We start from the raw sequence: 27,632 nt of genomic DNA on the forward strand, positions 1-27,632 counted from the left end.
AATTCCAGAAAAATTGACAGTTTCTCTTGGAGGACCGAAAGCCCCTGAATGTAAATCCTCATCTGTCCTAATCTCCCAGGCCAAAGTTCAGAAAAAGATTGGTGATAGAGCAATCCAGGAGCTTGGTTCAAATTGGAGATATGCATTACAATTTTGGTATTACATGCTACAAAAGTGCTCAAAAGAAAATGGTACCAGAACAGTTGATCCTGGATTAACAACAAACATTCACTTCTTGAACCATAAATATCTTAAACAAAAACGTTTGTTACTTATAGAAAAATGAGATAATCCCTCAAAGAACCCATTGAAGTAGGAAGAGAATTCCATACTGTGGCAGCCTCATAAGACTAATAAATGGTCTAAAAATGTAAGTGAACTCTAACAGAAGTCTTAATAAAACCTGTCCCCACAATAATTGATAACTTCTCCCATAACATAATATCCTTATTAGGGCCTAACCATAAAGCCACCCCCCCCCCCCCCGTCAAGTTTTAATCGAAAACACAATTAATAATCTCAATACATCTTTAGATACCTCACAATTCAGCATACTCTTTGGGTGCCAGCATTAATATTGTAATATCAGCATAGATGAAAACACTTTCAAACATTTGGCTGAATGCTCAAGCACCTTTCCCAGAGATTGTAGCAATAGATTAAGTATGGGTGATAAGGGGAACTGTGCAAGACCCCACAAGCAGGAGTCCAAGCCTCTGATAAAATTCCTGTTTCTTTACTCTATAACAATGCCTTGTCAAGAGCTCTGTTTACTATGCCACGCTGTAGGCATGCAAGCTTTTTAGCGCGCACACACTAGAAACATCAATAGGAATGTTAGCGCATGCTAATTTTTAGCATGCACTAAAAGTTGGCATGTCTACAATGCAGCTTAGTAAACAGGGCCCTTAAAGATCGAAGTATGTATACTTAAGGCAGGAGAGGGGATGAATGACATTTAAATATTTATGTGGCATAAATGCACAGGAGGCAAGTCATTCAATTGAAAGGAAGCTCTGGAACAAGGGGGGCATAGGATGAAGGTGAAAGGGGTTAGACTCGGAAGTAACCCGAGGAAAAATAACTTCTCCGAAAGGGTGGTGAATTTGTGGAATGCCCTCTCGGCAGAAGGGGTGGAGATAAAACCAATATCTGGAACAAATACAGTACATAGGACCTCTAAGGGAGAACAGATGGCATGGATGGGAAGATTGGATAGGCCTTATGGATACCTTTTCTATGTTGCTATGTAAGATCTCTTTAAATAATTGCTAGTTCTGCCACATGTTTTGTTTGCAGTATTCATATAGGGACCCTTTTACTAAGCCGTGCTAAGTGGCTTGTGCTATTTTTAAGGCCACTTTTAGGTTGGCAGTAAAATGGCCATGATTTCTAATTTTTCCCCTTTTAATGGCCATGCACAAAGTCCCCAATTAGCATGTGAGGCCTTACTGCCATCTATTTACTAGGCAGTAAAGGCTCCCACGCTAATCAGGCAGTAAGCAGCAATATACCCATGCCTCCAAACATGTGCTGCTCCCAGAAATACCGCAGGGCTAACTGAACGTGTCCTGCAGAATTACCTTTTTTAGCATGTAGGAAGCACACGCTAGTGTTTACTGCTACTTTGTAAGAGGGCCCCATAATGTGTACTTCTACAAGTAAGCTTGTACTATTTCGATAGAGCAACAGTTCTAGGGAGACTACATAAGTTTAAAATCACAAGTATAACTCCCTCTGTACATAATTTTTATTATTTACATAATACAATATAGCATAAATGCTGAATAGCATGATACTGTGCAATACATAAATATGAACTCTGTACACATCTGCATACCTAAGTCAAAACTGAAGTACATGTAAGTAAAGCAAAAAAGGATACTTTGGGAAATGAAAAACTAAGACAAAACACTGAAGAAAATCTTAACATGAAGCCGTGTGTACATATCTAAATATTTACAGAAGAGAACAGGCATTACCACACCGCTACTCTAATTTGTACTTGTTTATATATATCTGTGTATATATATAAAAAAGAAACAGTCCATACATCACAAGAAAACCTTCCATTATAACACAGAAGTGAATACCAGACAAGCATCAGTGAAGTATACTGCCTTTTCTAAAATTGATTTTGTACAATGTTAGACAATGCAGCCCATGCAATACACCCAAGAGCACTAGTCCTACACCCAAATACAATTAAATGTGATTTAAGCAGCCTGCCAAAGTTGTTCCTGGTACCACTTCAGAAAATAAGTTAGTGACCAGCTTAGGTATGGTTTCCATGCAAACCTAGGTTGGATATTTTTTTTTAAGACCTCCCATAAAGAAAGATGCTAACAAATTTTTGCAAAACTCATCTATTATGAAAAAATAAAACCATGCAAAATACTTTGATCCACCTATGCAGGTTGTTTTATGAATGGTTGCGACAGTCAAAGCATTTGCAACTCTTCGACAAAAAACCTGCAGAATTTAGCTATGCAATATTAAAGACAAGCCCCGCCCCTGGCAAGAACCTGAATTCAATAATAGGAAACAAAATGCACACCTCAGATATGACAAAAGTTTAGCTCCCAAAAACCTATTCTCTCAAATGCAGTCAAACCAGTGGTGCATTTTGGCTGCTGCATTTGGCACAAGCAAAAACCAGCATGGCTTAAATATGGCACCAACATCTCTTGAAGATAAAATATGAAGTGGATTCCCAACATAACTTATTTTGCTTTTAAAGCATTACTGAACAGGAGGAAATGCAACTAAAGTAAGACTGCCATTCTTCTGGTGTATTGTTTCATACAGACACAGCACAAGTCAAAATATCGTTCAATCTCATTCAGTGCACATGCAGACTGTGCATTTGGCATACATATACCAAATATTTTGATGTCTACACACCCCACATATAGTATAAAGTCATTGTTAGCCAACTTTGAATCTTGGTAAGGGGTCAAACATTTGAAAGGGCTGTATCTATCCAATTCTGCCTGTAACGAACATCTTAAAATGTCAAACAGAAGACAAACACTAAATTAAAACCTGGAGAACATCAAAGGAAAATGGTCATGCATCCGCTCTTTAATGTTTCCTAAGATATTAAAATAAAAAAAAAAAATCAAAACAAAAAAAGTCAGTCTCTTTGCAAACAGTATTTGTTTATATTCTCTGGATTTTTTCAGCCACCACAACAGGGTTCTCTTTCCTGATTTTTGCTGCAGCTTCTGCTTTGTAATCATATGGGCAGTTGTGCTTATCAGAGTAACGGTGAAGTCCACAAAACAAGTTTCCACATCGGCAGTCAAATCCTTTGGGGGGGGGGGGGGGGGGGGGGGGGGGGAAGAGAGAAGAAAAAGCATTTACTAGATAAGCATTTAAGACTACTCTGGAATTACAAAGGCTAACTAAATTGTGTTAGTTGACTAGCTTTCCTTTCTTATTCCTAGGATCTATTTTTGTATTTAGCCATTCTAGAAGTGGATAATTATGAAGAAAATACTTTGCCCAAATTCAGTTACTACTTGCAGGCCACAACAAGCATCCCAATTTACTATTTAACTACATACGAGGGTTCAGCACAGGGTCTTGATCATTTAACTCAACCCTCAAATATTCAGAATGCCAATACAAAAGATACTTGACCTACCTGTAAAGCCTATCTTCTTCCTGCACATAAAACATCTGTTTTTCTTTGGTTTGGACAATTCTGTAGCTTTTTCCTCATGCTGAGCAGGGACGGGCTGGGAAACGGATGGTGTTGGTTGAGTAACAACTGTTTAGAAAATAAGGCCCAATACAAAATTGTTATACAACTGATAAAGAGTGTGCTGGATAAGAATCCAATCGGTGGGGGGGGGGGGGGGGGGGAAGAGAAAGGAGAGTATCACCATGCTTCAAAGTCCATTACAGGTCCCCTCAGATACTGAGGGTTTCACAATGTACATACCCATGAAGCTGAACATCCTGCATGTCTAGTATTTAATACAAAGCCTGATTATGCCACAAGAATAAAACCAATAATGAACAATCCAAGCTTGTATACAGGTTCAAAATATTTTTTAAAGTTTCAGCATGGAGATCAAGTGGTCAATAAACTTCAACGTTGCAACACTAGAGCATTGCTGTTGCTATGTATTGCAGGAGTTTACATCTTGGGGGGGGGGGGGGGTGTCATCCTTGAAACAACCGCTAGTTGGCAAAACATGCGACATGTCAGACAGAAGAACCCTCTACAGCCAACTTTTATTCACCGAACGTTAAGTGGTTTACCATATTATAAAATAGTTAAAAAGTTTAACCATCTAAGATTTGAAATAATAGTCTTAATACTCAACAATGAGTCGAGTAACAATATAAGACAAGATTTAACAAGTAGGGACCAATGATGATTTTGGGGTGGTCAAACGCGGCATTGAAGTTTACTGACCGCTTGATTGCAATGCTGAGGTCCTTTAAATTCTTTAAAAAGACGGTCTGAACTATATAAAAGTTTGGATTGTTCATTATTGCCAATATATAGAATATTGCTTGAGAAGTATATTTTCATTCTGCTTCACACGGTGAAAAGAATAAAACAGCATCTTTCTACAGAATGGCAAAGGTCTTAAAGGCCAATGGCACCAAATTACTTGACAGGAGTCTCATAACTCAGGATATGTTGAGTAATTAGTAAATTTTAGAGCTAGTTCTTGTCATGTGTATTGTACAAAAAAAAAAATTATGGATGTCACAGAGGGCTAATATGTATAAGCAACAATCGAAAGTATGCTTGAAAAGAGGCTGCTAGCCAAATTTTCTTGGTCTATTCCATTTTTTGGTACATGGATTTTGCTCAGTGTTGAGCATGTCATTACTTGATATAAATAAGGAAGAAAACAAAGGCCTTTCTAATACTTATCTAACCCTGAAAGAATTCTGCAAAAATTAAAAGTTCTGTCATTAGTACACAAATCCCAGAAATATAGTAATAGTTCAGCACGGCTAGGTCCGATTTCTAGTAGTATGACTTTAGGAATCCAATATCCATTAAGTTCAGGGGGAGCTCCGACTTGCATGTATTATCAAACTTCTTACAGCTACCAATACAGAATGGGCCACTGAGAAGTGTAGTGCTGCCTGCACCACATTTGTGGGTAAGGACTGCCAAATGAAAATCCCTAGAATCCATAAAGGCAGTAATATTCTGTTCAGTCCACTACTCCCACCATCTTCCAAGTTTTTTTCCCCAGTTTCTTTTCCCTCTGGCGAATCATTCCTGTCAGACTTCAACTTCGTCTCTCAATTATAAGCCTTCAACAGCCTTTTTATATCCATCGCTAATGGCACAAGGCTTCCTCCCTCCAAGCTACTTAAATGTTGTCCACATCTTGGCAATATGCACAGCTGAAATCACCAAGGGATGAGTTTTGCCCAAAAAACAAAGCTTGTTTACCTTGTATCCCCATTTGTTCACACAGCTACTGTACTATTGAACACTACTCGCCAAATTCCTTTCCAAGAAGGAAAACATGCAGGTATGACATGGGAATGTCCAACTTCAATAACAAAATGTAACATGTTAATGGTAACTAAACTGCTAGTCTCCAAATGGACAGGCCACAAAAACCTTCTTGGCTTGACCATGTCGCTGAATAGACTTCCTCATATGATGGCCTCCCAAACCTGCAGACTAATGCCTATTGTTGCTACCCATCTGGCTAAAGGACACCCCCCTCAGATGCCAAGGGAAAGGCCATCAAGCTAGCTCAAGATATGAGGGAAGGGGAGATAAGGTGCCCTCACAATTTTAGTTTGAGATTCAAGGACAGTGTACCAAAGGAATCTTGGCTGCACTATCTGCTATACTGACATCAATCAAAATCTTCAGCTTCCGTCTCTGTTGGTGAGGAGTTATAACCCACTAAGTCTAGACTGGTCTAGCATGATATGGAATGGACCAATGCTTTTATGCAGATGTCAAAAATAAGAGTTGTTTAATCACCTGGAGGACCTTGTAAGACTGGAAAACTAGGCATCTGAACAGTAGATCACATTTAAATGTGGACAAATAATACATACACATAGGAAAAATAACCCAAATCTAGTCCTCTTCTGGACCAATTATGCTGAAGTCTTCTGGCTAGTATTACAAGTCAATAGGGAAAATATGCTGCTTCCATTGTTCCACTGATGACCACAGTACTTTTATCTCTTACGTTCATTTACAATGTTGGAGTTCTTTTCAGACAATGTGTCCCACCTTATATTGTATCCCACCCACTTTCCCTTATTGTACTCTTAAGATGGTTTGCCCTGGTTACTTCTTTGGTATTGTGTGCAATTCAGTCTCCACATTACCCCCCCCCCCCCCCCAAAAAAAAAAAAAAAAAAAGTGAATTAGAAAAAGGTGAACGAGGCAATTAAGGGGATGAACTATGAAGACATGCTGAACAGGTTAGGGCTCTTCAGGGTTTACAGAAATCTCTCTTTCTTCTTCATGCCTAACAGCATGAACAGGTAAATGTGAATCAAACCATTTAATCTCAAGCAGTACATGCCATGAAGTTACTAGGTAAATTTAAAACCAAGAAATTTTTTTTTTAATGCATAGCTCTGGAATTCATAATCTGGATACTGGGCTTTCATGAACCTTTGGTCTGACTTTGGGGGATGGAGAAAGAATGGGATACATATCATTAAAATTACTTCACAAATATAGGATTACAGGTTGTTCCTCCCTCTCACAACTACTCTTTAAAAAAGGTTAGCACCACTGGTCAAAGTCATGTGAGAAGCATCCACTTATGTGCTCTAAGATTTAGCTAGAGACGGCCACTTTCACTTGACAGCTTCTCTCCTTGCCCCACATCTAACCCATTGTCCATTAAAGCTGGATTTGGAATTTGTCACCTTGTTTTAAAATACTTAACTAATGAAGTGGAAGAGATTTCGGCTACAGAGCTAGGGCATCCCCACCAGCAAAGGTAACATTGTAATTGGAGGGGGGGGGGGGGGGGAGAATGAGTTCGGGAAAGAGCAGAAAGGAATAGGTGGCCCCAGAGTTTCCCAATGGGTGGCTGGCTAAACCCCTGCGTTTCCTGACTGATGGTGCGGCAGGGTGGGGTGGAACCCTTAAGAAGCGTTGGTCAAATGTGGGACTATATCATTAATAGGAGCCATGTTTGCAGGCAATTCACCCCATCTAAGACTATATCTGCATTTTCTCCCTGGAACTACACTCAAATTTCTCTTTACACTTTAAAGGATAATTTGATTCAGTGACAGCACTAATGGGTACCATAATATGACTATGTACAAAACTCACTCAGATCCGCTTCACTGGTAATATGAGACAACTCAATACAAAAAGTGAAGACAACAACACTCTAGTGAAAGGGGTGTTCGTATGAGCACTGCACTTCAGATAAGGTCAGGGTTTTCTGAATATTTGGTTGCGGGACTATATGTGATGATTCTTTAAGTGAGCAAAGTTACACACATTAGTAAATACCAAAATTGTTTTGCAAGATAAAAATTTAAAAAATTTTCCAGGAGGTTTTTTTGATCTGTGATTACCTTTTAACTGTGTGCTTGTAAGTTATTAGAACTATGTTTTCTTATTGCCACAATATGAGATTTTTCCTCCTTTCACTAGAGTGTTGTCTTAATTTTTTGTACTGAATTGTACCATAATGACTGCTTGTAGCATGCTATGTAATTATAGCTACATCTGTTTTGCAAACAGATGTAAAAGTGCTGTATTCAGCCATACAACACTGTTGGGATTTGAGAATGTTTACTCACTTAGCCTTCGTGAATATGTGTACTCATAACAAGGCAACACGCAACCTGGCATAAAAGGTTCAAACACTTCTGAACAATGAAGGCTTAACAGTTTCATACTGAAAACTTGTTGGGATGAAAGAATATTGGGATGCTTGCTCTGTCATTTAGTTGCTCACTTCCCTCTTAACATTGGTTCTCAGACTTCTGTTGTTGAGTCCACACCAAGTTGTGTTTGATGCAAATCAATATGCATTAAGATTTTTATATGTTAACATCAATGTATTATTCTGCAAGAATGGGGGAAGATGATATACCAAGGGATTTTTATTTTGTGACATGAGAAGACCACTTCATCTCATACTCCTTTTAGCAAAGTCAGAAAAAGACAAAGATGCCAAATTAAAACACCCTGCTCTTTTATGGATATTCTAGAAACCAAACTGGCTACAATACTAATAGGATGGGTTCAGAAACTATTGCTCAAAAACTAGGTAGCAAAGCCTACTGCTTTCATGCTTAAATTAAGCATTTTACTGACTAGAAGTTAAACAAAATATAGCAGTAAACTATCAGATTAAAGAGCCCCATCTGTAATTCATGTCTCTTATCTGCAAAAAAAAATGTCAGATGAAGTCACCCACATGGGTAACCAGGTAAAATTTCTACAGCTGTACAAACAAACCCTGCATAATTGTATGTGGTAGTTGGGTGGGGGGTGGGAAAGGAGAAGAGAAAAACATGATAGCTTCGAAATCTGTATTGCACAATAAGGCTCTTTATGGAACAACACAATATATACAGTTAAAAAATGTAGGAAAACACATTCAGTAAAAGGGAAGAACTTCCCACCCACTACAGAGGCATAAATATATTCCACCTTGCTACTTCAAGACTGAAGGAGTCAAAAAGGTTAATTCCATAATGGTCACTCCCAAAATACCTCTTGATGGGTTACTCCAAACCTAGAACTTCAAGACTGCTAATTGGTCTAGCAATCTTTAACTTTTCAGATACAACTATTTATGTTAAACAGCTTCAAGGTATACACTGCCTGAGGTAAGATCAAAGTGGTTTACATATTAAATACAGATACTTTCTCCAACACAGCGGGCTCACAAACTAAGTTTTTGCACCTGGGACAATGGAGGACTAAGTGACTGCTCAGGGTCACAAGGAGCTGCAGTGGGCGTCAAACCCAGGTTCCCAACCCACTGTACTAACAACTAGGCCATTCCTCCTACACTATCCCACCTTACTATCACTTGCACTGGATATAAGGTGAAATTAGATCTTACCTGCTAATTTTCTTTCCTCTAGACCCTCCAGACCGGTCAAGACGCTTGGGTTATGCACGCCTACCAGCAGAGGGAGACTGAGAACACAAAAACTGAACCTAGCATAAGCCAGCAGCCAACCCCCAAGCAGCCAGTAAATCCTTAACAAAGCAAAACGCAACCAATGAAAAAACCTAAACTATAACCCCGAAAGGTCAAAGAACCCTGTACTCAGAAACAATTCTTGGTAACGTGCTTCAAATAACCGAACGCCACAGCGTTGCGGTCCTTCTCTGAAACCCAGAGGAAAACAATGGAACTTCAGAAACCCAAAGCTCCTAATTTAGAGTCCTATCAGCAATAGCAACATAGAAATGTCCATATCAATCATCTCTCAAGCACACTAGGACAAAGCACCAGAAATATACACAGCGGGAGGGTTCTTGACCGGTCTGGAGGGTCTAGAGGAAAGAAAATTAGCAGGTAAGATCTAATTTCACCTTCCTCAGCGACCCTCCAGACCGGTCAAGACGCTTGGGCAGTACCAAAGCAGTAAACATCTAAGGGCGGGAACTTTGCACCCCAGAAGTCAACACTGCCTCCCCAAAACTGGCATCCTGCCTGGCCTGCACATCAATTCTATAATGCTTCACAAATGAATGCAGCGAGGACCAGACCGCCGCCCTGCAAATATCCTGCGGCGGCACTAAACCACTCTCTGCCCAGGAAGCAGCTACCCCCCTGGTCGAGTGCGCCTTTAGTAACTCTGGCACCCTACGTCCCTTGAGCAAATACGCAGAAGAAACTGCTTCTTTCAACCATCTGGAAATTGTTACCTTAGAAGCCGCAGCTCCCTTCTTAGGTCCTCCATACAACACAAACAATCTATCCGAAGACCGAAACTCTCGCGTCCTGACTAAATAAGACCGCAAAACTCGACGAACATCCAGCTTAGCCAAACGGCGCTGAGAAGAATCTCCGAGCCTATCTCCCAGAACCGGTAAAGAAATGTCCTGATTCACATGAAAGGAAGAGACCACCTTAGGCAAAAAAGACGGGACCGGCCTCAACGACACCTTCTCCTTAGAAAAGGTCAGAAAGGGCGCCCGACAAGACAACGCCTGCAACTCCGAAACTCGCCGAGCCGACGTAATAGCCACTAAGAACACTGTCTTCAAAGTCAAATCCTTCCAAGTACTTGTAACCAAAGGCTCAAAGGGCGGTCCCACCAAAACCTCCAAGACCAAGTTCAAATCCCACGGCGGAACCACCGGACGAAGAGGAGGACGGATCAACTTCACCGCTCGCAAAAACCGAACCACATCGGGAGCAGATGCCAAGGAAACCCCCCGGATCCTACCCCGGAAACAAGCCAAGGCCGCAATCTGCACCTTCAAAGAAGAAAGAGCTAGACCTCTGTCCACCCCATCCTGCAAAAACTCTAACACCTGCGGAAGAGACGAGTTCCAAGGCGAATAAGAACGATCCCTACACCAGTTCTCAAAAATCCGCCACACCCGCACATAAGCAAAGGACGTGGACTGTTTACGAGACTGCAACATAGTCTCAATTACTCTAGCTGAAAACCCTTTCTTCTTCAACCTGTCCCTTTCAAGAGCCAGGCCGTAAGCGAGAATGGAACCGGGTCGGGCATTACGATAGGACCCTGCAACAACACCACCGACCCGTCCAACCTCAGGGGACCCTTGATTGCCAACCGCACTAGATCGCCGAACCACGGACGACGTGGCCAATACGGAGCCACGAGTATCACCGTGCCGACGTATCGCTCTATTCTTTGAACTACGCGCCCCACTAGAGGCCAAGGAGGGAACACATACAACAGTTGCCGCGGTGGCCACGGAAGCACCAGCGCGTCGATCCCCTCGGACCGAGGGTCCCGCCTCCGACTGAAGAACCTGGGCACTTGAGCATTGCTGGCTGTTGCCATAAGATCTACCACCGGCAGTCCCCACTCCATCACCAGCCGATGAAACAGCGGACGATGCAGCGACCACTCTCCTGGATCCAGAGTGTGCCTGCTCAGAAAGTCCGCCTGGAGATTGTCCACTCCGGCCACATGACCTGCGGAGAGACTCTGCAGATGAAGCTCCGCCCACTGCATCAACTCTGCCGTCTCCTCGGCTACATCGCGACTCTTTGTGCCCCCCTGATGGTTTATGTAAGCTACCGCCGTGGCATTGTCGGACAGAACTCGAACTGCCTTCCCGGCGAGAAGATACTGCAGGGCCTGCAACGCCAACCGGACCGCCCGAGTCTCGAGCCGATTGATTGACCAAAGGGCCTCGTCCGGTGACCAGAGACCCTGTGCCACCTGCCCCAGACAATGTGCTCCCCAGCCTGCCAGACTGGCATCTGTGGTCACCACAATCCAATCCGGAGAATCCAAGGGCATCCCTCTCTCCAGATTCGGAGTATGAAGCCACCACCGCAGACTGGATCGCACCGCCTCCGGCAAGAATAGTCTGACCTCCAAACTCTGAGACTGCGGCGACCAACGATCCAACAGCGCTGACTGCAACTGCCTCATGTGAGCTCTGGCCCACGGCACCACCTCTATCGATGCCGCCATCAGCCCCAAAATCTGAAGATACCCGTGAGCTGACGGGGACCGCTTGGCAGAAAACTGACGGATCAGCCCCTGAATCTTGGCAATCCGAACGGGCGGCAGAAACACCAGGCCCCGCACCGTATCGAAACGAACCCCCAGATATTCTAGGGATTGGGACGGAACCAGATGACTCTTGACACTGTTCACCACCCAGCCGAGCGACTCCAAAACAGATACTACCTTCGCTGTTGCTTCCACACTCTCCTGATAGGATTTGGCTCGAATCAGCCAATCGTCGAGATATGGGTGAACCAATACTCCTTGCTGCCTCAAAGCCGCCGCCACTACCACCATAACCTTGGAAAAAGTACGCGGCGCCGTAGCCAGTCCGAACGGTAGAGCACAAAACTGAAAGTGATGTCCTAGAACCGCAAAGCGAAGAAACCGGTGATGCGCCTTCCGAATGGGAATATGCAGATAAGCTTCCGTCAGATCCAGAGAAGTGAGAAATTCTCCCGACTGAACCGCTACTATGACCGACCGCAACGTTTCCATGCGAAACGAGGGAACCTTCAACGCCCCGTTGACTCGTTTTAGATCTAAAATAGGCCGGAAGGAATCCTCCTTTTTGGGAACCACAAAATAAATCGAATAACAGCCGGTCCCTCTCTCTGAAACCGGCACCGGAACTACCGCCCCTAAATCTATCAACCGCCGGAGAGTCTGCCGAATTGCCCCGGCCTTGAGCCGAGAGCGGCAAGGGGAGGCTACAAAGAAATCTGGCAGAAACTCTTCGAACTCCAAGGCGTACCCGTCTCGCACCACTTCGAGGACCCACTGGTCTGTCGTGATATGGGCCCACCTCTGATAAAACTGACTCAACCGAGCACCTACTCGCACCAGAGGCTGGACCCGCAAACCTTCATTGGGAAGCACGACCGGAGGACAGAGCTCCCCCCGAGACCTCGCGTCCTCCTCGACGACCCCCACGAAAGGGCTGAGTACGCTGAAAATATCTGCCTCTAAACGGCGCACTAAACCTACCTGGCCTATAGCGCCGGGCATCCTTCAAACGAGCACGCCCTGACACGCCGCGACCCCCTCCTCTAGGTCGCAATTCCGGCAACCGCGGAATCTTCGCCTCCCCAAGACCACGCACCAATTTATCCAACTCTTCTCCAAAAAGCATGGACCCTTTAAAGGGAAGCGAACACAACTTGGATTTAGAAGCCGCATCCGCAGTCCATCCACGAAGCCACAGGGCCCGACGAGCTCCAACCACCAAAGCCATATTCTTCGCCGAAGCCCTCAACAAATCATAACTAGCATCTGCCAGAAAGGAAGATCCCATCTCCAACTTGGCTAACTCCTGCACCACGGCAGCCCTGTCTAGCGCGGGACCATCCAGAAGCTTTTCAGCCCAACGGAAACACGCCCGAGCCACCAGACCTCCACATAGAGCGGCTTGCAGAGACAAGGCCGAGAGATCAAAACTTCGCCGAACAAAAGACTCCAACTTCCTATCCTGAGGGTCTCTGAGGGCAGTCCCCCCATCAACCGGGATGGCAGTAGCTTTGGTGACTGCCGTCACCACCGCATCCACTGTAGGAGATTTAAAAGAATCCCTATCTTCTTGGGGAATAGGATAAAGTCTCGCCATCGCTTTAACCACCCGACAGGCTGAATCTGGAGAGGACCACTCCTGTAAGATCATATCCCTCAGATCCTGATTCATAGGGAAAGAACGAGAAGCCTTACGAATACCCTTAACCAAAGGGTCTATCTGCTTAACCTCCGCTACAACAGGCTCAGGAGCCTCAAACCTAAGCGTAGACATCACTTGATCAATGAGCTCCGGAAGCTCATCCCTAGGAAAAATCCTTACCACCGAGGAATCCTCCCCTGGGAAGGACCCCTCCTCTTCAGGATCCATGTCTAAAGGGAACTCATCACCCAATCCACTACCCTCATCTTCCGAGGGAGGGAAAGACAAAAAATCAGGGTCCTCCCCATAATCTAACCGTGGGCGCTTGACCCCCAAAGGAGCTGCCCCCTTCTGTACCTCCGGCTGAGAAGCACCTGCCTGCCAGGCCTGAAACATCGACCAGACAAACTCCGGTGGAAATCCCATGGCCCCCGAAGGCCCTGGAGAGCACCCAACATTCTGTCCCGGGCCCTCCACCACCTGCTGGGCCGGGATCGCCAGCGGAGCCGAATCCAAGATGGCGGCGGTTCCCGCCAAAATCGGGACCGCCGTCACCGCACCAGAACCTGATACAGACCCCGAGAGGCCCTTACTGCTGCCCGAAACCTCAGCAGCCAAAACCGGAGGGGAAGAGAGAGAGTGCTTAGGCTCACCGCAAAACTTGCACGGAGCTCCGGGCGTTTCAATCCCCCGACGCGCGCAGGAACGGCAACGAGCCGCTTTTCCCGCCGACATCGCTAAAATTTAAAGCGGTACACACACAAACCGCCAAAATCGCCCCAGCTCTACTCCCTTCCTCAAAACCACACTAAAACCCTTGCCAGCCCCCAAAAAGAGAAACAACAAAATTTTCTGATGCAGACCAGCACTGTCTGCTGCTTACTTTCCTTTTTTTTTTTTTTTTTTTTCTCTCACACACACAGCAAACAGCCCAGTTGCTATACACTGACAAGGGCTAAGGCTCTCAAGGTTCCTGTAGCACAGGAGCCGAGGCACCAGGCTGCCTTCACACAAGGTACAGCAGGGGCAAAACCCGGACACGGGTGTAAAACCCCTAGGGGAACAGGGAGCCCCACCGGACCCGCTTCCCCGAAGCACAAATTCTAAGTACAGGGTATAAAAATCAGACTCTCTAATCCTACCAGACCAGACTGACTGCTCAGGCTGCACATCTACCCTCTGCTGGAGACTGAGATTTACTGGCTGCTTGGGGGTTGGCTGCTGGCTTATGCTAGGTTCAGTTTTTGTGTTCTCAGTCTCCCTCTGCTGGTAGGCGTGCATAACCCAAGCGTCTTGACCGGTCTGGAGGGTCGCTGAGGAAATCAAGTTTAGAACATTACTGAAATTTGTTGGTATAATGCAACATTTCCTGTCCAATTATTTACCCATTAATTTTCTACTTTCAAATGCACAAAAAAGACCACAACAAACAAAAAAGTTATTCACCTCAGTCTGGGGCTTGACCAAAATCCATCAGGCAAAGATATGCTGTCTAAAGTCTCCAGTCAGAAGAAAGGCTCTTGATCAGCCAACAGATCACATTTGAACATAAAGTACTCACAGTCTGTTTAGTAGTCACTGAACCATATCTTATCAGTCTCTGAGAAAACCTGCACCTTACATCCCTTCCGGTTTCCGAGCTTATGAGAGTACAGAAACTATTATGGAGGTTTTTACTAGCGAATGCCACAGGGTTATCTTAGCAGCACCCTTAGACTTGTCCACAGCTTTTGGATTTAGTTAACCATTCCCTCCTGCTGCAGCTTTTGATATGGCTAACCATTCCCTCATGCTCATATCTATCTTTAGGGATCACTGGTACAATTACCTCATGGCTCACTTCCTTTCTTTCAAATTGTACTTTTTAGGTTGTCCTCGGACACAACAGAGGTTGTTACACCATGGGGTTCTATCCTTTTTCCGCTACTCTTCAATCTCTACCCGAGTCCCCTTGCTGCCCTTGTCTTTTGGGATTTCTGCTTATTTCTATGCTGATGAAAATTCTTTCTACCCCACATCCCCTGTATCCCACACTGCCACTCTAGACCTGCTTTGCATCTGTAGCTAAATGGCTTAAATAACATCAGTTGGTACTTAATCCTGTAAAACCCATTCTAGTAATCTTTAGGAATTTTATAGATAAAACTAAAACTTGGCTCTTTCAAATAGCTTATGGACAAAGTGTGAGTGAATTTATCAGCTGCTGTATGAGGGTAGGCTGCCTACCCTCTTTTCCCCTCTCCCTTTCTTCCCCCTTGACTATTTGCTTTCCTATATTTTAATGGAGTTCCTTTGTTTCCTCATGTAGCCTGTAAACCACTCTGCTCAAAGCAGTATAGAAAGTCTGGGAAATAAATGAACAATTGAACTGGCATGGCAAAGACTTTCACAATTTTTTCACCTAAACTTAACTCACTAAGAACCTAGTGACAAATCACACACTTGAACAGTAGCCAAAAAACTAACGTCAGTGCTAAAACATCCAACCTAGAAAAAAAAAACTTCCATGTCAGCCTACAGCAAATGTAATCATTGGTCTGAAAACTAAAATCCGGTGGAAAAAAATCCTCAAGCATAAAAACTCCACTTGAATGAAAATGGTATAAATTAAAACATGGTACTAGTGATAATCAAAGTCTCAATATATACTATAACTAGGCAATCAAATGGCAGGAGAGGGTCAAAATAAACACAAAAAAGAAAAAGCACGAGACAAAAATCCTTAATTGGTAGACCTGGTGGAAAAAAAAAAAAAAAAAAAAAAAAAAGACAAAACGGTACATACAGAGAGAACATTTCTGAAAGTGTGAGCTCCAATGCCCATATAGAGAGACACAAAAATTGTAAGTAACCAAATAAAAACAGAACAGCAACTGAAAAGGATGCAAAAATGTTGTGGTTAAGCTACCGGAATTTTCTGAGGCTTTTTCCTACTCTTGAACTGTTTAGAAAATTTAGATGTTATCGAAGTATTAAAGAAGTCTCAACATCAGTCACTGTAGTATAGTGGTATGCTGGAATAATATGCTTTCAACTGCAGAGTGTATGACCTTGGAGAGTTCATTTTGAACTTCATTGTAAAAGGAAAGGTTGGATTATGTTGAGATCCAGAACGGGGCATAATCTTCCTGTCTTCTTGGAGGATCAGAGACATTTGGAGAAGCAGCCTTGGTTCCTGGACTGGAGAAGACCTGGCTTTATTTTTATTCAATCATAGAAGTCAAACAGTGGTGCTGAAGCAGGCAGGTATGGGACCAAGATAACATACCATGGTCAAGGAATCCTTGAAGACATCTTTTTATCTGTATGTTTGTGACTGATGTGATTGTACTGTGTATATGTGTGTTCCTCTGATGACAGCTGTATATAAATAGAAATTAAATTATGTTAACTCATGAAATTTGTGGTAAACTGCTCCCACTAATGGAGCTGCCTATCCTAGAAATAGAGTGGATTTTCCCCAAGATAATGACTTACTACTACTACTAATTTCTATAGCGCTACTAGATGTATGCAGTGCTGTACACTTACAACACTACTTTAAAAACCTTTTTAAATCCTAAGCTGCTTATTCTCTGGCATTTCAGTTTAATTACACATTGGGTGATGAAACTCTCCAGGTTTAAATTTACTACTTAGTAACTTAATTGAATGTCCCCTAATCCTAATATTTGAAAAAAGTAAAACAAGTGATTCACATCTATCTGTTCCACTAAGTATTTTATAGACCTCCATCGTGTCTTTCCTCAGCCGTCTCTTCTCCAAGCTGAAGAGCCCTAGCTGCTATAGCCTTTCCTCATATGGAAGTCATTCAATCCCCTTTATCACCCTTCTCTGTACCTTTTCTAATTCTGCTACATCTTTGAGATGCGGTGACCAGAATTGTGCACAGTATTTGAGGTGCAGTCACACCATAGAGTGATACAAAGGCATTATAACATACTCATTTTTGTTTTCCATTCCTTTAATTTCTAACTTGCTTGCTTTCATAAATGCCACTGCAAACTGAGTAGAGGATTTGGACGATGACAGCTGATCTTTTTCCTAGGTGGTGTAGAACCTTGCATTATGTAGCTATAGTTTGGGTTCTTCTGTCCCACATGCACCACTTTACACTTCATCTGCCATTTGGACGCCCAGTCTCCCAATCTCATAAGGTCCCCCTTGCAATTTTAAAAACTTTGAATCATTATGTAATCAGTAAATCTAATTATCTCACTAGTTAATCCCATCTCTAGATCATTTATAAGTGTTAAAAAGCAGCGGTTCAAGCACAGATCCCTGGAAACCCCACTATCCTTCTCCATTGAGAATACTGACCATTTAACCCTACTCTGGTTAAAAGATAGAAAAGTTTTTAATCCACAATAGGTCATTACCTCCTATAGCATGACAACTTCTTCAGGAGTCTTTTATGAGGTGCTCTGTCAAATGCCTTTTGAAAATTGATACAAAGTTTGACCAGCTCTCCTTTATTCACATTTATGTGCCCTTTCAAAGAAATGTAGTAGATTGATGAGGCAAGATTTCCTTCGACTAAATCTATGCTGGCTTGGTCTCATTAATCCATGCTTATGTATATGCTCTAATTTTGTTCTTCAGAATAGTCTCTACCATTTTGCCCTGTACCGACATCAGGCTCACCGGTCTATAATTTCCTGGATCACTTCTGGAATCCTTTTTAAAAAATTGGCATTACGTTGTCACCCTCCAATCTTCGAGTACCATGACTGATTTTAAAGATTCTACCAGTATGCTGGGATGTATACCATCCAGTCCAGGCGATTTGCTACTCTTCAATTTGTCATATTGCCCCATTACACCTTCCAGGTTTACAGAGATTTGTTTCTTTTTCTCCAACTCATCAGCATTGAATATCATGTTTGGCACTGTATCTCCCACATCTTCCTCAGTGAAAATGGAAGCAAAGAATTCATTTAGAAAGGAGAGCCCATCTATGAATGTAGCATTTTCTGTACTGAGAAAATATGCATCCAAATGAATTTAGTTGTGCAGTTACAGATATTGATAAGAAAACATATCAAGTGGAGCATGCTCACGAATGGTGTGATGTCCTAACATGATAATATAGAGATTTTCTGTATAAAAATGCATTCTTAGGCAGGCTGTACCTGTTGAAACAAGCTACATAACAAACAGAATATACTTAGCAGAGACATAAAACTGCAAAATGAACAATGCCTACTCAGAAAAGCTTGTACAGTTCCTTTTTTGGGTGTCTTCAAAGCTAAAATTATCTTTGACAAAAGAGTGAATGGTGAGGGGGATTTTTACTCCTATGAAAGCTTTGAGATCCACTTATGGATCACAAGTATCCTACCCCTACTAAAATCTTAATTATGAGGTGCCTTTTTTTTTTGTAATTGCTTCTGAGAGAGGATGCATAATAGCATTTAGGAAAAGCCTCCAGTGGCAATTTAGCCTCAAATCAGTTACAAAAATCCCATGACACCTTTTCCATAGTTCTAGCTTATGAATCCCTTACACAGGAGAGATCTACAGATTTACGTACTAAATGTTAGTGTGCTGAAAAACTCTTGCAATACCCCTAACCATAGTTGGATAATCCATGCAGGAACAAGTAGCCCCCTCCCTGCCCGTCTTCAAGTCTTTGCTTAAAGCCCACCTCTTCAATGCTGCGTTCGGCACCTAACCCTTACCGTTCAGTGAATCCAGACTGCCCCAATTTGACTGCCCCTATCGGACCGACCGTTCACTTGTCTATTAGATTGTAAGCTCTTTGAGCAGGGACTGTCTCTCTTTGTTAAATTGTACAGCGCTGCGTAACCCTAGTAGCGCTCTAGAAATGTTAAGTAGTAGTAGTATATCCTGAAAGCGTGTGAAGCAAGAGACCCCTAACCATATACTTAGATAATCCATGCAGGAACAAGTGAGATATCCTGAAAGCGTGTGAAGCAAGAGACCAATTACCCTCTTTTGATAAGGGAATTAGAGACCTAGGATGATGGCCTGATAGTCATTAGGCAGGACAAAGATTGAAGCTGAAAAATTGAGGACCCTCGTGTTACATCTTCACCAGTGGTGTGGAAAGCTATGCCAATCAATCCATAGCTGATCTGCACCAACAATTATGATGATCACAGATCAATGCTTAGTATTCCTTTTTGAAAGGGGGCGGGGGAAAACAAAAAACACAGATCTCACTTACCTCAGGTATTTGTGAGAACTGAGGAAAACTTTAAAGGGCTCTCTGGCACCTGTAAAGTCCTAGCACTGCTTCTTTGAAACCAACGTACAAGAGATGGACGAAACTGCTGAAACTGGCAGTCAGCTGATACTTGTACAGAAAAGCTTCTTTCTTGTTGGGACAGAGCAGCTGCTTTTCTGTGCCAAGGTGTCTGAAGCCAGGTTTAGTCCTCTCGAATTCACAGAGAAAAGTGCTAATGGTCAATATGGTAAATGCTGTCATTTGTTTCAGTTCTTTGAATGCTTCTATATTGCAGGCAGCAGCAGACCCCTTTCTCCAGCTGAACAGACCATAAGATTAAAAAAAAAAAAAAAAATGTATTTTTGAAAAGAAAATAAATGTAGGAGGTTAAACCTACTGACAAATCACAGTAGTTAATGTCAGAAGAGCAGACAACAACTACTGAGGAGAGTGCTGCATGCACTCAGAATTTTACATCAAGTTCTGAAATCTGATCCAAGCTGGAACTGTTTAACATTACCAATTCATGTGCCTTAGTCCTGATTGTTTTATGGAAAAATTCTAGGGCTCAATATTTTATACTCTGATTGCATACAATACCTGGCTCTGTTTCTGTTTTCGGTGTCGTTACTTTCTCTTCTCTCGAAATGCTCATTTCTGTCATTTGCTGTGTTACGGGCAAGGAAGCCACAGGTACATTTCTGTTTGCAATTAGAAATTACACATAATTCACTACGTGTAACGCTAGTAGGTCAATATGACAGTTTAATTAGCATGAATATAGTGTCGTTGCTTATATCTCTAGGACACCCTAACTTACATAGCATGTACAAAAAGGAATTAAAAAGGAATTAAAACAGTATTAACAGAAAATACTGTAAATGATCTTACTAGCAATCTTGCAAGGGTGAGGAAGGAATGAACTTAGGAAATGTTAAGATCAGAACCAATCCCACAAACTGTAAAAATGTTTCATGTACATATTCACCTTCATATTTTTGATTTTGGCACGCCTTTATTTTATATAAAGTTTATATTACACAAATGAAAGATGACCCACATCCAAAAATAAGTGCCAAAGCATATAGCATATCAAAAGGTAAATATCAAGATAACCTTTCAAGCATTCAAGAAGAAATAAGGGAACCCCCAGCAAATGGGGAAGTAATTATCACAAATCAAGAAAGAGAAATAAGTAAAAATGGCAATATCAGTCAAGTATAAGGAAAAATACTAAGGTATATCCCAACAAGCCAGCAGAAGCAGCTCAAGGAGCGGTATATGTTCCCGTCACAACCCACAACTACCTTTTCAACAATAGTCCAAGGCATGTCCGCCACAGCACCCAAATGCATTTCTGGAGAATAAGTTTGCACCTGATGCATGGAGGGTTTAAGTGACTAGCCCAAGGTCACAAGGAGCTGCAGTGGGATCTGAACCAGGCTTCCCTGATTCTCAGACTGTTGCTCTTAGCATAAGGCTACTCCACCTCCACTCTTGTTAGGGATAAGCCCATTATCTCTTTGTGACAATGGCTGTGAATGCACAACAAATAGGAAGTATCTAGACACTACAACTTCCAAAGTCTCACTGTCTCCAATAATTTCTACCTCTTGGAGAGAGAAATTCACTATACCTTACCTTGATTTGTCAGATGTGCTGCCAGCAGCACCTTCACAGTTTAAGCTAGCTTCTACTCTCTGCACAGATGAAGGATCTGAGGTAGGGCTGTTTGAACCACTGGCTGTTCCTATGTAGCAGGAAATTAAAACACTACTTTACTAAACACTGCATTGCATCTCTGCATGTGTTTTATGTCATCAATATGAGCTGGCTAAAAAAAAAAAAAGTTCAGTTTAATATCAAAGTTTGTGGCAATAAACCATTTAAACGGTATTGCTAATTGGTGGTTACTGAGATAGAGGTGTTTAAGATTAGGCTAGGTTCTTGTACAAACTGAGAAGTTGTTGTACATTTGGCCGCTACCAAACTCGCATTAAGCTACTGTAATCCTATTTTTGAGGATAAGCAAGCAAATCTTATTTCACAAAAAAATAGCCTCTATACTCTCCTGGAAGCACACAAATCCCGCAAGACAAAAATAACTAAAGAGGGATGTTCATCTTTATGGAGTTAAGAGAAGATAATGACCAATGTTAAGTTGTTTGAGAATGTTTATTATCCTCAAAAGACTGCACTGCCAAAAATGTACTCTGTACTCTTCTGCTCATCACTTCATTAAAGAACTTGAAATATACTAAACAAGCTATGACCACTGACCATGAAATTCTGTTTAGCCTTGGACATGGTGTTACAAGGCAGGTTAATTCACTATACAGTCTATAGTGTAGAAAAAAAATGTTTCCTTAATTGCTTAAAAAGTAGGCTCTCCTGGGAGTAAATTTTGTCCAACAGTACAGAGTATTATCTATGTTCAGTTTGAGATACTGTAAGATCATTTCATTTCTGATCAGTGTTATGCAGAATGACATTTTACTGCCCTCAAGCTACAAACCGTATGTAGTGCAGCAGTGTTGAAAACTTTGAAACTTCTTGTAATGAGACAGGAATCCACCTTGATGGGCCCCTCCCCTTATAATCTCAGGCCAAAGTTTGGTGGTAGCTTTGATGCTCACTTTTCCCAGGACTGCAAGAAAATTTGGCATAAACTGTGCCTCACAGTCTCTGAAGCTGTTTGTCTACTATGTAATTAAGTTTTATACATTGGGGGAGGATGGAACTGGCATGCAAGCAACTGACCTTTTATGTTCTGTAAAAAGCCACAAAATGCAGCTGGAAGGCCGTGTTAAAATAAGCAGATTATTCTTGTTCAATTTTACTGGCTTCCAATAGTTTATAGACATCAATTTAAGATCCCATCTCATTTAAGGCCCCCAAGCCACCATTAATGGTCTGGAAAAAAGGAAAATACTGCTTTATTTACTTTTTGTTGAATATAAGCCGGCTAAAACTAGTTCTGAATCTATTATGTCACACTATGAACCGAGGTTTGAAAAGCAGACAGATAGCCCCTGAAATCCTGCTTTTAGAATGCAATACTAAAGCTCTTCAAGACAGTTGTAGACTTCTATGTAGAGGCCATATTTACTGATGTCTGCGACTAGGATTTTATGAATGTTTCACTATTTCAGTATGCTGTGCCATACGACTGGAAATTAATACAACAGAATACCTGCTAGATCATAAAAGGTACCCCAAATATTACCAGCAAGATTATATTTTTCAAGAGTGTAACATATGATTAGTACACTTATTTTGTTATCCACAGCTTGGGATGAGTAGAATATGACTGGATAAATGTTTTTGTATGTTTGTTGTGCCACTGAACCTTGTTTGCGTGACTAGTTCATTCTTTTCTTTAAATTATTAATATGATTTGTAAAGGTTATTTCAGTTCTATGGCAAGGGGAAAAGCTTAGTTAATCATAATCTTAAATCTACATTTTCAGCTGTCTTCTCCCAAACTTATAATGTAACATCTGCACATCAGCTGATTTTTCTTAGTATACTTTGCCAAATAGTAACTTACCCATTGGGCTGATTCTGCCACTATTCTGTTGCCTCTGAAGATGCTCTTTATAGCAAACCGAGCACATTCCATTTGTCCTAGGATTCCCATAAAACCCACATCCTGTATTACAAAGCATAGGCCCTGGGGTCTGGTTCGTCTCTTGAGCCATACTGGTACTATAAATAAAATAATAATAAAAAAAAGAGTAGGGGAATACTTGCATTAGTGGCTGGCAAATCACCAGAATCAATTGCTGACCTTGTTTTGTACAATACAGTCCTTGATACCTTAGAATGACATCATCTCTTCTTAGAACAAGGAAACTGGCCACAGCTGTCTATCAAAGGAGAACATTTCAGCTGTTGGTAATTTGTACACACCTCCTTATTTCAGGGTTCAGTAAGGGTCACAGGTTAAACACCATACAGCAACATATGGGTACTCTCTTAAATCAAATTCCTCATTAAATATGAATACCTACATTAGATCACTTTTCACATTCTACCTTTGCTTTCCATTCTTAAAATAGGCATACTGAACACCTAATTCACATGTAAAAGCTTAGAAAGTGTCAACCATTTTAGAGGGTATTCCCAATACAGTGGGAAAACAAATGTTACTCTGACATACAATGGTATCTGCCTCAGGGAACTATTACAGCACTGATTATCTGTGTCCTTACAAAAAGACCAATAAAGAAATAGTCAATGCACCTTCTTTTAAGAAAAATCTCAAATGGGTTTAGCTTGCAAAAGATTTGTTGAAATTCATTTTGTCTGTATCCTAATCTATGTGAAAAATATATGAAGCACTTCAAGACAGATGAAAACTGAAAAAAGGGTGCTGAAGTCTGTTAGACCCCCTGTACCCTCGTTTTCAAATCCAGGCTGAAAGCCCACCTCTTTGACGCTGCTTTTGACTCCTAAACACTACTCACTTGCCCTGTACCCTTTTATCCCTTACCTCTTAGTTGTTCTGTCTGTCCTATTTAGATTGTGAGCTCTTTGAGCAGGGATCTTTTTGTGTACGATGTACAGCGCTGCGTATGCCTTGTAGCGCTATATAAGTGATAAGTAGTAGTACCAGAAGGGCTTGGGAGCACTGGGAGGTGGTGTGTTTTGGCCTATAGAAGGTAAGAATGTTAACCTCCACAACAGTTAACATGCTTCTCCAATCTTCAGGGACTTCTTATTCAAGATAGTATGTCCAAATTGCACATTTAGTGTGGTAGGATAGAGGGCATAATTCAGGTTAGATACCTTTGAATATGGCTACCACAGGTTTGAAGACATGTCTTGAAGTTTGAGAGAATGGAGCTTTTACTATGACACAACAACTAACCATACCAAGTTAGTTTTACAGATGACAGAGCACAAGGGAATGATATAGTGATGAAAAGGTTGCTTCAAAAATGTGATGCTACCAAATATTTGGCTGCCAGTTTCCTTGCAAGTATGAGGACCCATGTGAGTTGGTCAGGGCTCCTTAGTTAAAAAAAACAACCACCAAGAAAAAAATATTTTTAAGACAAATATCTTGTATAAGAATAAGTCATGTTCACTATTTTAAATTCAGATCAGACAACCCGTTTAATAGCAGAAAATAGCTCGAAAATACAACACAACATAACCTATTATCTAAAGGTTCTCACAATAACCTACACTTACCAGCTCTCATACAATATCTACACTTTAAACAATACACTTGACAAATTAACTCAGCAGAAAAATTAGGGTAAACTTGTCTCCAACTTAAAAATAGCAAAACTTCAAATGTTTTAATCTAGTTTGAAGATTTCCCTGAAATGATTTGTAATAGAAGTGTAAAAAAAATCAGTTAAGAGTGCAGTGTTAAATTGTTACAAAGACAAGTTTGAATAGGAAACTTGTTAATGTCAATGTGTGCCAAAAATAATTACTACATCACTTCCTTTAAGGGAAAGGCACAGGCAGAACACCAAAGGTTAGGCTTCCTCTACCTGCTAATTTTAAAATTCCACATTCAATACCTCCTACTAGATTAAAATATTGAACATATACATATCATGTATTACAGAACGTGGCACACACAATATACACATTTGACAATATTGCAGGTCTGCTTTATGGCTTGCAGAACCTTCACCATTGATGGAAAGCCACCTGTAATACTATCACATGAGCACTTGCTTAATATTTCTCTGAAGCTGGAGTCACATGGGTAGGTGCAATAGCTTCCGCCTGTCACAAGGCTGCAATGTGACAGGTTAAAACCAGAGCCTCTGATACACAAAACCTTGTCAACATGGGTCTCTTAAATCAGCTTCTATTTATAGCTCAGACATTGCCAGTCTCTAAAATATCTACTCTTCAAAAAAGTAACCTGCGAGAATTTGTAAAGGAAAAATTTTAAATTCAACCTACAGCGCTGCCACACTTAAACAAAGCCTGTTTTACTTAGCATGAAGAAAGAACAGCTGTGGGATAAAGCCAAAGATATGATGGCAGCTGTTAGGCCTTTTACACAAATTGTTGCCGATTAAGCTTATAGCAAGTGGACCCATCACAGAACATTTGGTTCCAGTCAATGTTAAATTTTGACTTTGCTAAAGATTATTTCAATGTCAGCATTGCAACTCAGCAACGGTCAAGTTAAACAAGTATGCAAGAGGTTCACAACTGTTTTTACATACAGGCTTTCAAAGCTTACTGGCCAATACAGTTTACTATACTATTACAGCTATTTCATGTTTTGCCCATAATTAGAAATAAAACCTAAACAGCGTTAATGGCCACATCGAAGCATTTACACCAAAAATCTACTTGAATGCACTGCGTGTCTCGATGGTGTGTGTGTGTGGAAAGAGAGAAGCCTGCTTAAACCAGTATGAATAGTGGTATGATTTGCGATAGGAGGAATTGGCGTAGTAACCTGTTATCCACCATCACCGTAGTAAAAAAAAAAAAAATACAAGAGAAATAGGCAAACATCTACGTGGGCAGAATGCCACCAGGCGCTGTTGGAAAAACCCTAAAATGGTGTGGAGGCAGACAAGCCAATTGCGAACACGATCTAGGAGGTAAAACGTGGCTCTGGTCCCAGCCTAACAAAAAAAAAAAAAAACCAGCAAGTGTGCTGAACAAAGGCCAGAGCAGATGAAAACGGTGCAGTAATTAAAAAAACAAACACACAAAAAAAAAACAAACCCCACATACACAAAACAAATCTATGATTAGCAATACGGTGCTGCTCTGCCAGTTCCCCCACCCCTCCCTTAGTACAAGGGCAGCAGGCCTCTCGGGGAGCCCTACAAAAACCACCGAGTCACGCCGAACCGAGGCCTCAGCGCCCTTTCTCCCAAACTTGATGGACCCACCGCAATCCCCCCAAAGCAACCTCAACATAACCCAGTGGATCAGAAGCAGCGGGAAAGAAAGACAACACACACTACTACCTCAGCCAGGAGCCTCTTTGTTCTCTCTAGCCTTCCAGGCTGCCACCTCTCCCCACCCCCCTAAGTCACACTCGCTTCCTGTTTGGATAAGGAGGAAAAGAAAAACGATATCGAGCAGTGAGTAAAACTTGTCAAAAAAGCCATTACTACTTCTACTACCACAGCCACCAGATCTATCCATAACACCCAGAGAGAAAGCTTACCACAAAATATCTTTATCAGAAATCCGAGGGGGGCCTTCCTCTCCCCCAACCCAAAACAATGAAAAGCCTCCAGGAGAAAGGAAGGCGCATACCCCTAAAACAGCTGTAAATAGGCTTTTTTTTAAAAAAAGGGTGAGAAGAGAGGGCTCACTAGAACGAAGGCATAAATTTCTATCCACCAACACTCGTCAAAACCCCCCCTCTCAATCAATAAAGGAATAGGACTCCTTCTCAGTCCTCCACTACACCACATCTCCCCCCCCCCCCATCTCCCTCTCTTCCCCCGCAATAATATCCATCGGTAAAGAAAAATTACACGCTACAAAAGACTGGGGGGGGGGGGGGGGAGAAATCAGTTTAAAACAAAATACCTCAAAATGTAGAAAAAAAAAATTATAATAATGTGCCTTACCGGCTATGGACTTCCAAGGCCGCCGCTGGCCCCTTTGTTCCTACGCTGTGGCTTCCTGGCGGCTTCCGCGCGCGCCCACCTCTCTCGCCCTTACACCCCGTGCGCAATCTCCGTAAAACTCACACAGCCTCGAACAGGCCTTGCGGGTGCCGCTGTGTACCAACGTACGTGGAGAAAGAGGAAATCCTGTTCCCTGGAGGCGGTTGATTCCTGCCTGCGTCTCGCGCCGCTTCTTCCCTCACGCTCCTCTACGTGTCTCCCTTCTCGCTCGCTGACTGACGGTCGGTCGTGTGTCTCGTGCTACAATACTCCAGCTATTTCTCTGGTCTTCAGCCTCCGCCGCCGGGACGCAAGGAAGGGCGAGACTCAGAGAGGGGCGAGCCGCGTGATGACGACGGTGAAACTCCCCACCCACCGGCCCCTGATGGGCCGTTCCAGCCAAGGAGATTGGCGGTGACGTATTACTCAACAGCAGTGACTGTGCGGTTCCGGATTCATCTGACCTCCTGTTTCTTTCCCTCTCTCCCCTCCCCTTCCCAAAACG

The 27,632-nt window shown here is 42.2% G+C and overlaps 1 protein-coding gene across 1 annotated transcript; it reads right to left on the reverse strand.

Moving 5' to 3' along the window:
* Nucleotides 1-1,732: 1,732 nt before the first annotated feature.
* Nucleotides 1,733-27,467, reverse strand: ZFAND5 (zinc finger AN1-type containing 5). Its single transcript, XM_030193867.1, has 6 exons — nt 27,089-27,467; nt 23,059-23,216; nt 21,150-21,258; nt 20,109-20,209; nt 3,650-3,775; nt 1,733-3,311 (listed from the first exon to the last, which is right to left on the reverse strand). Exons 2-6 carry the CDS (start codon nt 23,207-23,209, stop codon nt 3,163-3,165), a joined length of 636 nt encoding a protein of 211 aa, XP_030049727.1. The 5' UTR covers nt 23,210-23,216; nt 27,089-27,467; the 3' UTR covers nt 1,733-3,162.
* Between the last annotated feature and the right edge of the window lie 165 nt (nt 27,468-27,632).

This window comes from Microcaecilia unicolor, chromosome 2 (assembly GCF_901765095.1).
Source record: "Microcaecilia unicolor chromosome 2, aMicUni1.1, whole genome shotgun sequence".
In the NCBI taxonomy this organism is placed as follows: Eukaryota; Metazoa; Chordata; class Amphibia; order Gymnophiona; family Siphonopidae; genus Microcaecilia; species Microcaecilia unicolor.

Coding starts and splice junctions, on each gene's coding strand:
- ZFAND5 (XM_030193867.1), bottom strand. CDS start 23,209: ATGGCTCAAGAGACGAACCAGACCCCAGGGCCTATGCTTTGTAATACA. Junction 21,259..23,058: donor TGGCAGAATCAGCCCAATGG/GTAAGTTACTAT, acceptor CCTGCTACATAG/GAACAGCCAGTGGTTCAAAC. Junction 3,312..3,649: donor GAAGAAGATAGGCTTTACAG/GTAGGTCAAGTA, acceptor CCCCCCCCAAAG/GATTTGACTGCCGATGTGGA.